Source organism: Myotis davidii, unplaced genomic scaffold (assembly GCF_000327345.1).
Source record: "Myotis davidii unplaced genomic scaffold, ASM32734v1 scaffold296, whole genome shotgun sequence".
Taxonomy (NCBI): Eukaryota; Metazoa; Chordata; class Mammalia; order Chiroptera; family Vespertilionidae; genus Myotis; species Myotis davidii.
Genome location: NW_006288889.1, coordinates 1,621,468 through 1,634,152, shown reverse-complemented (window position 1 = coordinate 1,634,152; position 12,685 = coordinate 1,621,468). Strand labels below are relative to the sequence as shown.

At 41.9% G+C, this 12,685-nt stretch overlaps 1 protein-coding gene across 1 annotated transcript in view; it reads left to right on the top strand.

The window, feature by feature from the left end:
• Positions 1-12,685, top strand: part of RFX8 (RFX family member 8, lacking RFX DNA binding domain) — a gene marked incomplete at its 5' end in the record, with an annotated part of 51,726 nt that overhangs the window by 16,158 nt on the left and 22,883 nt on the right. The window contains 3 exons of the mRNA XM_006761121.2: positions 5,556-5,619; positions 10,428-10,535; positions 11,087-11,140. Of these exons, the coding sequence (XP_006761184.1) occupies positions 5,556-5,619; positions 10,428-10,535; positions 11,087-11,140 (226 nt within the window). The remainder of the gene's footprint in view (positions 1-5,555; positions 5,620-10,427; positions 10,536-11,086; positions 11,141-12,685) is intronic.

Below are 12,685 nucleotides of genomic sequence, written 5' to 3'. Positions count from 1 at the left end.
AAGTGAATAAAAAATTTGATGGGCATGGAAAGAGAGTGTACTGACAAGTCTTGGGGGGAAAGGGGTGTGGGGGTGCAGGAAGAGACTGGACAAAAATCATGCCCCTATGGATGAGGACAGTGGGAGGGGTAAGGGCAGAGGGTGGGGTGGGAACTTGGTGGAGGAGAGCTATGGGGTGAAAAAAGAGGAACGACTGTAATAATCTGAACAATAAAGATTTAATTAAAAAAAAGAAAGGATTTTAATTAGAAGGAATATTTTAACATTGCTACTCCCCCTTTCTCTGTAATAGAATTGTCAGAGATGAAAGAAAATTAGTAAAATGTATATGAAAATAATATATAAATTGATTAATAAATAAACAATAACAACATGATAGAACAACAACAAAGACATGATATAAAAACAACAAAAACATGATATAAAAACAACATTGATAATAACAATGACTGATAAATTGATTAAACTTATTCTAATATCTCCCTGTATACCACAATGACGGGTCAAAACACACATGTGCGATTGGCACCAGTGAGAGTTTTATATGTATCGCACATGGGAGAGTCAACATTTATTTTTAAATTGCCAGTGCATGTTGGATGTACGGCCGGTCACTTAGTCTTTTATATATATAGATAGATAGGAGTCCCAGAATGCAAGAGGTCACTCTGCAAAGTTGCTGTCACACAGGTTGTGGAACGCAAATGTAAGTATGCAGTAAACCAGATTCAGGGCCCACAGTGCCCCAGCAACAACATAACCCACAGCCGCAGGTGAAATTGCTTGGCTCCCTCCTCTCCGGTTCTGGGGTGTGTCACCTGAGAAATACCACTGCCAAGTCACTGTAGCTCGGCAGCTCCTGTGTTGAGCGTCTGCCCCCTGGTGGTGAGTGCGTGTCATATGTACCAGATGGTTGGACAGTTGGACGGTCACTTAGTCTTTTATATATATACTAGAGGCCTGGTGCATGAAATTCATGCAAGGGGTTCAGCCCTCCCAACCACAGCAGCTTGCCTTAGCCCTTGCAGCCACGGCTTCATCTGGAAAGTCGTCCAGAAGGATGTCCAGAAGGTCATTTGGCTGTTGGTCTAATTAGCATATTACGCTTTTATTATTATAGACTAGAGGCCTGGTGCACAAAAATTCATGCACTCAGGAGGGTGTCTCTCAGCCCACCCTGCACTCTCTCACAATCCAGGATCCCTAGGTAGGGTCCAGTCCCATTGCAGCATGGCTCTGGTTCCCCAGTCCTGCGGGCTGGGGGGTATGGACCAAGAGGCCAGTCTGATGGCAGCATGGCTCTGTTCCCACAGCTCCCTCCCACTGCCATGTTGCAGGTGGCCGGGGCCCACAGCTCCCTCCTGCCGCTGCGCCGCAGGAAGCTGGGACCCAGGACTGACTCCTGCTGTGGGCAGCTGGGACCCAAAACTGACTCCTGCCACACCGGCTGGGACCCAGGACTGACTTGCGCCGTGCCGCCGGGACCCTAGCCTGGTGTTCGGCCATCCATCTGGATGTTTCGGTTGTGATGGACCCTGGCTCTTTATATATGAGGACTAGAGGCCCGATGCATGAAATTCATGCAAGAGTAGGCCTTCCTTCCCCCAGCTTCCCTCTGGCACCTGGGACCTGGGCTTCGCTCCGGCCACTGGACCCAGGTTTCCCTCAGGCCCTGGCTTCATCCAGAAGGACGTCTGGTCTGATTAGCATATTACCCTTAATTATTATAGATAGATGGGGATAATAACAAATTATTACCTACCTACTTAATGGGTTATTGTGAGAACTAAGATAATCCAAGTAAAACTTTAGCAATGAGTTAGTGCTCAATATATTTTAGTGATTAGTACTAGTATAGTCAAGATGATATTAAATACAGTGTTTTGCAATCACAACAACACAGGTCCTTATATGAATACATATATTTACTATTTTAACTTCAGTTATAAAAATATTCATTAAATTAAGGATATCTTCTCCTATTCAAAACCAAAATAATTAATGTGGCTTGAGTTAATACTGAATGAGATTCTTTAATGATTAGAAGACGAAGCACCTTTGTCCTGCAGTCTGACACTTTAAACAAGCCTGGTCCATGAACTAGGTTTTATTACATTTTTATCCTCTTACCTTTATAATTGCTTCAAGTTGTCTCACTGTTGTTAGAGTGAGTTGAGAGGGCAAAATGCAATGCCAAAATGATGTAAATGAAAGTCTGGATTAATGACAAATGATGTCAAAACCTGAGAATGTGAATGCAAATTGTAGTTAGACTAAAACAAAGTTAAATGCCAAAAAGCATATCAAGCTAACACTACATTTAAAAGATTTTATGGGGCTCAGCTGGCGTGGCTCAGTGATTGAGCGTCAACCTATGAACCAGAAGGTCAGGGTTGGATTCCTGGTCAGGGCACGTGCCCGGGTTGCAGGCTCGATCCCCAGCATGGGGTGTGCAGGAGGCAGCCGATCAATTATTCTCTCTCATCATTGATGTTTCTAGCTCTCTCTCCCTTTCCATTCCTCTCTAAAATCAGTTTAAAAAATAAAAAAGATTTTATTAGGTGAAAAAGATGAATTGTGTGCCATAAAACCATTTTTCAGTTCTCTTTACACTGGACCTTTTTAGCCAAATTGCTCATAACACTAATTAAAGTGAGATGTGGCTGTCAGGCTGCCAGCACTGCGCCCAGTGAAGGTCCATTTGCAGGGCTCCGGAAGGAAGGTCTCTGCACCCTCCCTGTGCAAAGCCCAGAAAGCATCTTTCAACCATCATTTAAGCCCTGCAGGGCACTGGAGGCCACCTGTTCACAGGGGACAGGCTCTGCAAGTTAGAAAGTGTCTCAGGAGTCCTTACACCCACTCCCTCCCTTTAGAGGGATGGAAAACGGGGCCCTCAAAGCCCAGGCAATGTGTGTAAGGCCGTACAGCAAGGGAGTGGGGAAGCTGGACAAGGAAGCTGGCTCTGTTCTGGGCCTTCCTTCCCTTCGCCCCTGGGCTACTCTGCCTCTGCCCTCCTCCTCCCCGCATCCCCCTGGCCCTTTCCAGGACCTCTGAGCCGTTCCCTTCCTCCCAGTAGTTGAGGCTTAACATCCCGTGCCTGCCTGGCCTGGGCTCTGTGCAGATGCTGAGGGACAGCTCACCAGGAGCCACGGGACCTTACTGCTGACTCTGCCCTGGGCCTTTTCTCTGTCATCATGATTCGCACCTTAAAGCACCTCAGGCCCTCAGAGGACCTCGGAGGGAGACTTCTCTTTGGACTGGAAGTCCTCTGTTCACAGCAAGGCCGATTCTGGATGTTTGCTGTGCTTTTATTAAAGCCCTATTTTAGTATTGACTGCTTTTGATCCTAACTGAATAAATGTTTCATAGGACTGAATCAGAGCCACATACGGAAACGACACAGAGGCAGTGAGCCCAGAACACGAGGCCATCCTGGTTGGTACCCTGAGAGCTGAAACTGTCACCTCCAGTACTGCTCTGGCCTCCTCACCCTCACTGACCCACCTCTTGGGGGGTAGTCCCCGGTATGCAGTCCCGTTGCTACTGCATAACTGTAATGTTGCTACTGTTATGAATCATAATGTAAATATCTGATATGCAGGATGGTCTTATGAGACCCCTGTGAAAGGGTCGTTCGACTGCCAAAGGGTTCGCGACCCACAGGTTGAGAACCGCTAGTCTAGAACAAAGCCTAACATAGAGTAGGCATTGGATGAATGAATAAGAAATGGACAGTTGGATGGATGGTTGGATAGATGGATGGGTGGATGGATGCAATTGAATATATTCATTTTCTAAAGAAAACATATTAGGAATAGCATGGTAACACGTGGAATGATAGAGAAATTGCCCTACCTCCAATTTAGTTGAAGAAAATCTCAAGTGATTTTTAAGACGTCTCTTAAAGGTTGATGACTGCCCTTTATTCAGTTAACTTTCATTTCTGACATTTTCTTCTGTCTTCTTTCATTTAAGATTTTATTAATTGTTTTATTGTTTGTTGTTCTTATTGATATAACATCCTAGAATCTGTGTGGTAATGGGCTGTTTATAAATTTTACCAGGAGAAATTCCAACATTGTCCATATTTACCCAAGAAGATACCATTGAGACACAAAAAGTAGAATTCTAAAACATTTTAAATTCTTAACCTTTGGCTCTCCTTGCATCATCCTATGTGTAGATATATAGTTGATTCAAGTTATATGGGATTCATTTATATGTAGATTTTTCAATTGACCTGCTCAGTTCAATTGGCCCACTAAATTAAATTGAAACAGTTCAATTGACCCGAGCAATTCAAGCCCAGTTGTTCAAGAGTCAACTGGTGGTTGGAAAGTCATGTATTCAAAGGGCCAGCTTAAGTTATATACAGATTTTCAACTTCACAGATGTTGGGCAACCAACCCCCACCCCAAATATTTATATATATTCCTTCCAGTTTGAACAATGTCCTGAAACTTTCTTGCCATTGAGCAGTCCAAAGATCAATTCCTGTTGTGATAACAATTTTTATTAAATGATAAAACGGGAGTGACTTTTTAGTGGATTTGCTTCCAGACCCTGGATCTATCTGCCGTATTTTAAATAGAGTGTTATACGGAAACATTGACCGGATGGGTGTCAAGTATTCAGCCCAGTTTTCCATGAGTTGAGTTGGAGAATGAACTAACACAAACCTTCAGGAGAGAGCTCCTGGGGCTTTGGAGAGACTGGGAGGGGATATAGGACCTTTATATGTGAGATAAAAGCTGTTTTCTTTCACCTCCTCTCTGACTCCCACTCACCTCCCAAGCCATCTCTGCCTTGAAGACATTGCTTCCAAAAGTAGTGTTAGTCTGGTGGCTTCCTCTTCTCTTTGTGTGTTTAGGTAGAGTCAGAACAATCAAGTGGGAGGAAATGTGTTGGAGTGGACAGAGCTGCCACAGCTCTGAAGATAGTGAGGAAATTATCTTCTGGCATCTGAAGAATGCACATTCCCTGTGAAAAGTTGAGGTTCCTTTGCTCCCACTTTCTCAAATGCCCACTATTAAAGGGAAAATGTACCACACCACATGGGTAAAACTGAGTTTGTTCTCCATGACATATACATGTCTCCAGTATAATATATGAATCTAAGAGGCATGGTGAAATGGAACTTAGATTCTCATTTTCCTTGTTCTGTGAAGGTGCTCTGCTATATCCATCAATTCAGAGGATATCATTGTTTCTGAATTGATCATTTTAAACCCCATGTCAGAAAGTATAAGACTTCATATCCATAATAATTTTTCTTTTCTCACAGGAGTGAGCTCTACCCATAATGACATAATATCCTCCTTCTGTAGTGAATAAACCGTTAATATTAATATGTAGTTGTCCCAGATATAGAAATGGATTTTTTCAATAACTGCAATCAGGAGATAATCACCAGTTTTGGATATAAACTTCAAGAATGGTTTTGAAATAAAAGTTATTCCCCATAAAAATTACCTCACTGCAAAAGAAACTTTATTCCTATGCTCAGAAATAAGTGTCTTACTAAAATTATTACTCTGTTATCTGTTCTGTCACAGTGGAGACGTCATTGCCTTTGAAAAATCTACTAATTATGGCAGCATTATCCAACAAGACGGAACTGTGAGTGCTGAATAAAATAGATTTTACTATAATAGACCCAGAAATATTCAGTAATTCCTTAATTAGATACATATATTTTCCTGTGTATAATGTTCTTATGTGTAGTCCTAACCACTCATCAATTCAACCAGATTGTTGAGTGTCCACACATTATGTGGGGACAGATGAAGTCCTGTCTTCAAGGACCATACTGTGTGGCTGCCTATCTGCTGCTTAATGTTTCTTTCACTGTAATTAAAAAGGTTGTATATTTTGTGAATGATAAATCTGTGTTGAAGTGTTTCTATATTACAATGATAGCTCTTTAAATTGGGACACTAGAGTTATTAATAGCTATGACACCACGAGTTGAATTTTATTTTAGCTGTCCAAAACAACATGATAGCTCTTTGATGCTATCTTGTTGACAATTGTCATTGAATGGACAGCCTTTTGAAAACATATTCTGTGACTAGCACTTGAAGGCTGATTGAGATATTAAAGAAAACAAAAAATACAAATAAAAAAGCTATACCTTCTATATTTGAATAGAATACAGTTTTGGATACTTCTGGTCAAGATGGCAGCATAGGTAAATGTGGTACTCAAATTCTCCCACAACCACATCAAAATCACAACTAATTTATAAAACAAACACCATTCAGAACCACCTGAAATCTAGCTGAATGGAAGTTCTACAACTTGGGATTTAAAGAAGAAGCCACACTGAGACTGCATTGACTTCTACATGGAAGTTCCTCTGCTGTAGTCTCAGCCAGTCCTCACAGCTGATTGGCCTGAGAGTCGATCTCTTTCAGTGACACCAACAACAATCAACTACAACAAGACAGTGCACACAGTCCACACAGGGGCACATATGGAGTGCCCAGCTCCCGTGACTGGGGAAGCTGTATCACTGGGCCCTACAGGACACCTATTATACAAGGAGACTCTACCAAGTCAGGGAGATGTAGCAGTTTTACCTAATACATAGAAATAAACACAGAGAAGCAGCCAAAGTGCAGAGACAAAGAAACTAGTTCCAAAGGAATGAACAGGAGAAATCTTCAGAAAAAGAACTAAATGAAATGGAGGCAAGCAAACTACAAGATAGAGTTCACAAGAATAGTTATAAGGATGTTCAAAGAACTTAGTGAGAACTTCAACAGCATGAAAAAGAACATAGAAACCATAAAAAAGAACCGGTCAGAAATGAAAGATACACTAATGGAAATGAAGAATAATTTACAGGGAATCAAGAGTAGAGTAGATGATGCTGAAAATCAAATCAGTGATTTGGAATATAAAAAACAACAACAGAGAAGAACCAAGATGGCAGCATAGGTAAACACCTGTACTCACTGCCTCCCACAAGCAAATCAAAATTACAACTATAATACAGGGCAGCCATCATTAAGAACTGCCTGAAACCTGGCTGAATGGAATTCCTACCACTAGAGAAGTAAAGAAGAAAGCACATTGAGACTGGTAGAAGGGGAGGAGGCACTGAACAGGCTGGTCTAGCACCCATGTGCATTGTTTTTTTAAGTCAAGAAGGATGTCTTCAAGGCCTCCCATGAGAAGCTGGGAGTCCCAGCCTCACACCAGACCCCCAGCCCAGGGTTCCAGAGCTGGGAAGAGAAGTCCCCACAACTTTGGGCTGTAAAAACTAGAAAGGATTGTGGCTGAGTAATGCAGAGACTGCTGGAGTCCCAGGTGTTCCTCTTAAAGGGCTCACACATGAACTTACACAGTCTTGCTTCCTCTGAGCTCCAGTGCTGGGCAGTGGCTTTGAGGTAATCCATGGACATTTCAAGAGGAGCTGTACTCCTTGGAATTGGGGCGGAAATTCAGGGGCAGCTTTGTCCCACACAGGGGTGCTCTGGGGGCCATTGTTCCTGTACTAGCACCTCCTTGACTGTAGAGATGACTGGCATCCATATCTGAGTTTCCATCAGAGTGACCCACACTGTTCACTCCACCCTGGTGATTTCCTGAGATCTTGCACCACCCAATTTGCAGCCCCACCCAAGCTGTTGGCAGCTGCTTTTAAATATGAATGGCATGTCCTGGCTCAGGCTTCAAAGTTTTCTAAAATCTCTCAAACAAGCTGCAGCTGGTGACAGCATGCCCCAAACCTATCAATAAAAGGCCCAAGATCCAGCACTAGCACCAGTCTGCCTTACTTCACAGCTGGGCCTCACCTTGGCACTTCCTAGCCCAATAGAAGTATCAACTATTAGAGAGCTCTCTGTAGCTCCTGCCAGGTGGCCCCAGTTAGTGGCTGACTTTGTACCTCCTGGGAGGCCCTAGAGCCAGTGCACCAGTGAACAACTTCAGACCATATCAGAATACAACTCTATGCATCCACAAATGACACTCAAGGGGAAGACTCTGTGAGCACCAAAGCCCCACTGAAGCAAGTCCTCCACCATAAAGGTGTCTCCTGCATAGCAGCTCTCCTACTGTAGTCGCAGCTGGTCCTCACAGCAGTTGGCTTGGAGGTCAATTCCTCTTAGAAATGCCATTAGCAATCAAGGCTCAACAAAAGACTGCACACAGCCCACACAGATTTATAGTTGGAGAGCTGAGATAGACATGAAACAAATGTGTTCAATAGGCAATAAAGCCATCAGGGGGGTGGGAACTCCAAGATGGGAGGGAGGAAAAAAGGTTGTGGTGGGCTTTCCCAGAAAAGGTAGCCTGTGTTCATTTCCTATTGTTGCTGTAATAAATTAGCACAAATTTGGTGGCTTAAAACAATACAAATTTATTATCTTGTAGTTTTATAGGTCGCAAGACCAACACAGTTTCTCCTCTTGTTTAAACTAAGATCAAAGGGTTCACAGGGCTGCGTTCATTCTGGGGGACTTAGGAGAGAACCCGTTCTTTGACTTTTCCAGCTTCTAGAGGCTGTCCTGTTCCTTGGCTTGTGGCTCTTCCTAAGTCTTGAAAGCCAGCAAAGGCAGGCTGAGTCCTCCATGCTGCCGTCTCTACGATTTTCTGCATCTGGGAAAGGTTCTTTGCTTTTAAGGACTCTTTTGATTACATTAGGGGTCATCTAGATGATCCAGGATAATCTCATCTCAAGGTCCTTAGCCTTAATCACACCTGCAACGTCCCTTTTGCCAGGTAGGGTTCCAGGGATTAGGATATAGACATCTTTAGGGGCTTTTATTCTGCTTGCCACACTGCCCTTGAGCTGGTTCTGGAAGGGTCACAAGGGTCCTTCTTTAGGAGACATTTTTCTTGAGGGTATAACTTGCATTTATGCTGAGATGTATGTGGGCAGTGAGGAGCCAGAAGTGAGACTGTTGGGGAGCAGGAGACTCTGTGTGAGGTCCAGACAGTGGGCAGCTTGTCAATGCCAGGCTGAGGAATTTGGATTTTGCCCAAAAGACTGTCAGAAACCAGTGAGGCATCTCCAGAAGGAGAGTGACAGGATGCATTTACTTTGGGAGTGATAATTCTGGCAGTTGTCTCTTCAAGGATGCCAGAAGAATAAAGACATTGAGGAGACCTGATGGAGTAGCTCAGGGGAGGCAGATGGTGCCTAGAGGGATGGGCCATGACAGGAAGGAAGGCTCCCCCAGTGTATCTCTAGGGGTTGCCACATGGTATGTGTGCACTGAGGGTTGGTGGAATAAGTGAATGACTAATTCTAATAATATTTCTTGGATCTGTTGAAAATCCCAAATTGCATTTAATGTGCCTATGAAATCTAAATAGAATTTCTCACTTTTTTCTTTGTTTTTATGCTGAATGACCTCCCGAATGAGAATCCCTCTGGTTCTTTCCTGAATGCCTTCTTCTGCAGAATTCAAATTTGAGTTCTGGACTATACCTTTTTAGATTTCTGATTGTTTATATTGTGAAGAATAGCTTTCAGTTCATGATTTAAACGTGTGTTTTTTTGTTGTTGTTGTTGTTTTTTTTTATTGCAATATCAGATCCTTTCATAGGAAAAGGCCTGAGGGAATTGACTTCAGAAACACATAAATTTACTTTTATTATTTTATTTTGTAATAGCTTCCTCTCATATTCTCCTTGTTAATAATTTCTTATATTACTACAATACTGTATTTTCAGATAACTTCTTCTGACCAGGTGAAAGTATGATGCATTTGCCATGTTCCAATGTAGAGATTTATGCAGAGTTGGAAAAAGAGTAGTCTGCCTAGAGCTGATACTCTCAACTTGAGTGTACGTGTGGCTCACTGGGAATCGAGTTACAATGACAGATTTCTGTCCTCACCCCCAGGGATTGTAATATAGATGGTTTCAGGACCACACTCAAGAAATATTGGCTTTGATCATTAATGGTTACCTTTTTTTTCTCCTTGATAGAAAGTTTACCTTCCTGAAAATTGCTCTTCTAAAGAAAAGTCCACACCCTTCCTTTTCCTTGTTATTTAGGGCCCAAGATTTCTGATACAACTAGCTATTTTTATAATAAATATATGGTGACTCAAGGAGGAACAATTAGGTGGACAAGGGCTGTAAAAATGTGTTTGTGGCATTAATTAATGTATAGGTAATATTTTTATTGTACATTACTATATAGCACTTGTAATGTATGTCCACATGAGCGATACATTTGGGTAATATATTAAGTTCTAACTCTTTCTTGATGACCATAATTCATAGAATTATAAAGGAAGGTTAGTATCTTTTGAAATGGAATGAGGGGTAAAGTTGCTGGGGTCAGTAATGTGTGCAGAGATATGGATAAAAGATTATATAGAAGCGATGTGATTATTATATGGCTTATATGTGAGAAAATGCATTTTCTTTTAAAGAAATAATACAGTGTGTAAATGGTATCCTAGTGTGAAAATCATTCACTAATAATAGACCAAATTGGATCATCTTTGTCTGAATTCAGGAGATGTCCATTCTGGGAGCAAGAACTGGCAAGGAAGTACTCCTACAAAATGGTAGGCTTGCACGCCGCAGGGAGACTGACTTTTCACTCCTTTGATACTGCAGACAATGCATGTCTTCTTTTTTGCCTGTTAATTTTGTTGTGCCAGATGGAGTAATATTTGCTTTCTCCAAGGCCCATGAGGACCAACATTTCCTCCTGCACTTGGTGGTGGTCAGGAAAGTTAGGTCTTCCTCTCTTGTCCTATAAAAGGCTGCACCTGGGACCACTCTGTCATCTTCTAGAGTGAGGCCTTCCATGACTAAGAAGGGAAACAGAGATGTGGATTTCTAGAACCTGGGACTAGGGAAAATGGAGGGGGAAAATTGAGGTTTAGGGAGAAAGATGTCAATGGTTGGTGACCTTTATAAAGGTTGGTACAGACATCAAAATTGAAGCTACATCAATTGTAGGCCAATAAAGTATGCATTACTCCACAGAAGGAAGCACTCAGATTCTGTCAGATCATAAGTGCAACTGCCTCCAAGGACCTCAGAAAGGCCTCTGAGGAGGTTAATTCTTAAGTGGCCTGCAGAATGAAATAATTTCCCATCTCCTTCCTAGATGGCCTATCTTGCTGATGAATACTGCAACTATTGTCAAGACATTCTACAAAGTGTGAGGAACCAAGAACTTGAGCGGGTAGGATTTTATCTATAAAACACAAGAATTTATGACTCACTGTTCAACATTTTACTTGAAAAGACCCCTCAAGGGATGTCTAAGGCACTAAAGGGTTTAGAATTCAGCTATTTTATAATGAGTGAGTTATTGAGAGTGATATTTTTATTGTTTAATCATTTGAGACTTTTCCAAGGTGCTAATATAACTATCTTTATGCTTTATATATAATTCATAGCCTGGCCAGGTAGTTCAGCTGGTTAAAGTGCCATTCTGATACACCAAGGTTGTGGTTTCAATCCTTGGTCAGGGGCACATACAAGAAGCAACCAATCAATGCATGGATAAGTAGAACAGCAAATGAATGTTTCTCACTCCCTCCCACCCTCGCTTCCTCTCACTCTAAAATCAATTTAAAAAAAATAAAAATAAATAAATAAATATACTTCAGCTATGTTTAGACTCTAATTTCAGCTGATTTTGAATAAGGTGTTGATAATATTATTCACCTTGAATTTTTAATAATGTTAAATAATCATTTTATTGATACACTAGAGGCCCAGTGCATGAAATTCGTGGGGGAGGGGGTCCCCTCAGCCCAGCCTGCACCCTCTCCAATCTGGGACCCCTTGGGGGATGTCCAATTGCCGTTTTAGGCCCCCCCCCTGCCAGCCTTGTTGCCCCACACAGCCTGCTGTTCGGTCATTACTGTTACTGTGACAGCATCCTGGACAATTTGCATATTCCTCTATTATTAGTATAGATGCCACCCGAAAAAGAAGCAAGACTTTGAAGCAGGGTGATTTGACTTGGATATTGTAATGATTGGATTGTGGAAAACATGAATAAATCTTTTAACCATTCTGAGTTTTATCTTTTGCAATGGAAATCTAGGGAAACTAGTACACAGTTAAATAAAAGCTTTTCTGATGCTTTAGTGTTCTAAGTACTTCAACTTTGGGTGATAATATTCATTCAGCATAAGTACATTTAGTACTTAGTGTAAAGCATGATAGTAAGATAGAGACCACGATGTCTTCAGAATGGCCCCTGTTTCATTAATGTAATGTTTATTAATAGACATCCACATTAGATATCTATTTCTCCTTTTCTTTATTCACTCATTAATATTAACTTAATTATTACCTTGTAACCAGTACCATTTCTGGAACTAGGAAGGTATTCTCCGTAAGGTTTGATAGGCTGATAGTCTGGTACTAAAAGGAGCAATATAAGCCAATAAATATGATACAATATGGCAAGTCCTAGAATAACAGTATGATTAGACTATTCTGGGTGCCCAGAGGAAGAGTTAACAGAGATAAGTAGATAGTGTTCCCAAGAGGAGGCCATGTGGCTGGACTCTAGTGGAAAAGCTGAGGTTCAACAGACAAACTGGAGTGGGAAAGGTATTCCAGGTAGAACAGTGGGTGCAGACAAAGGCAGCAGGTTGTTCACAGGCATGTGACAAAAGGTCGCTCTGACTAGATTTCATTGTCATTAAAGGAGAGAAGCACAGGGGAGGGGTGTGAGAGAGGGCAG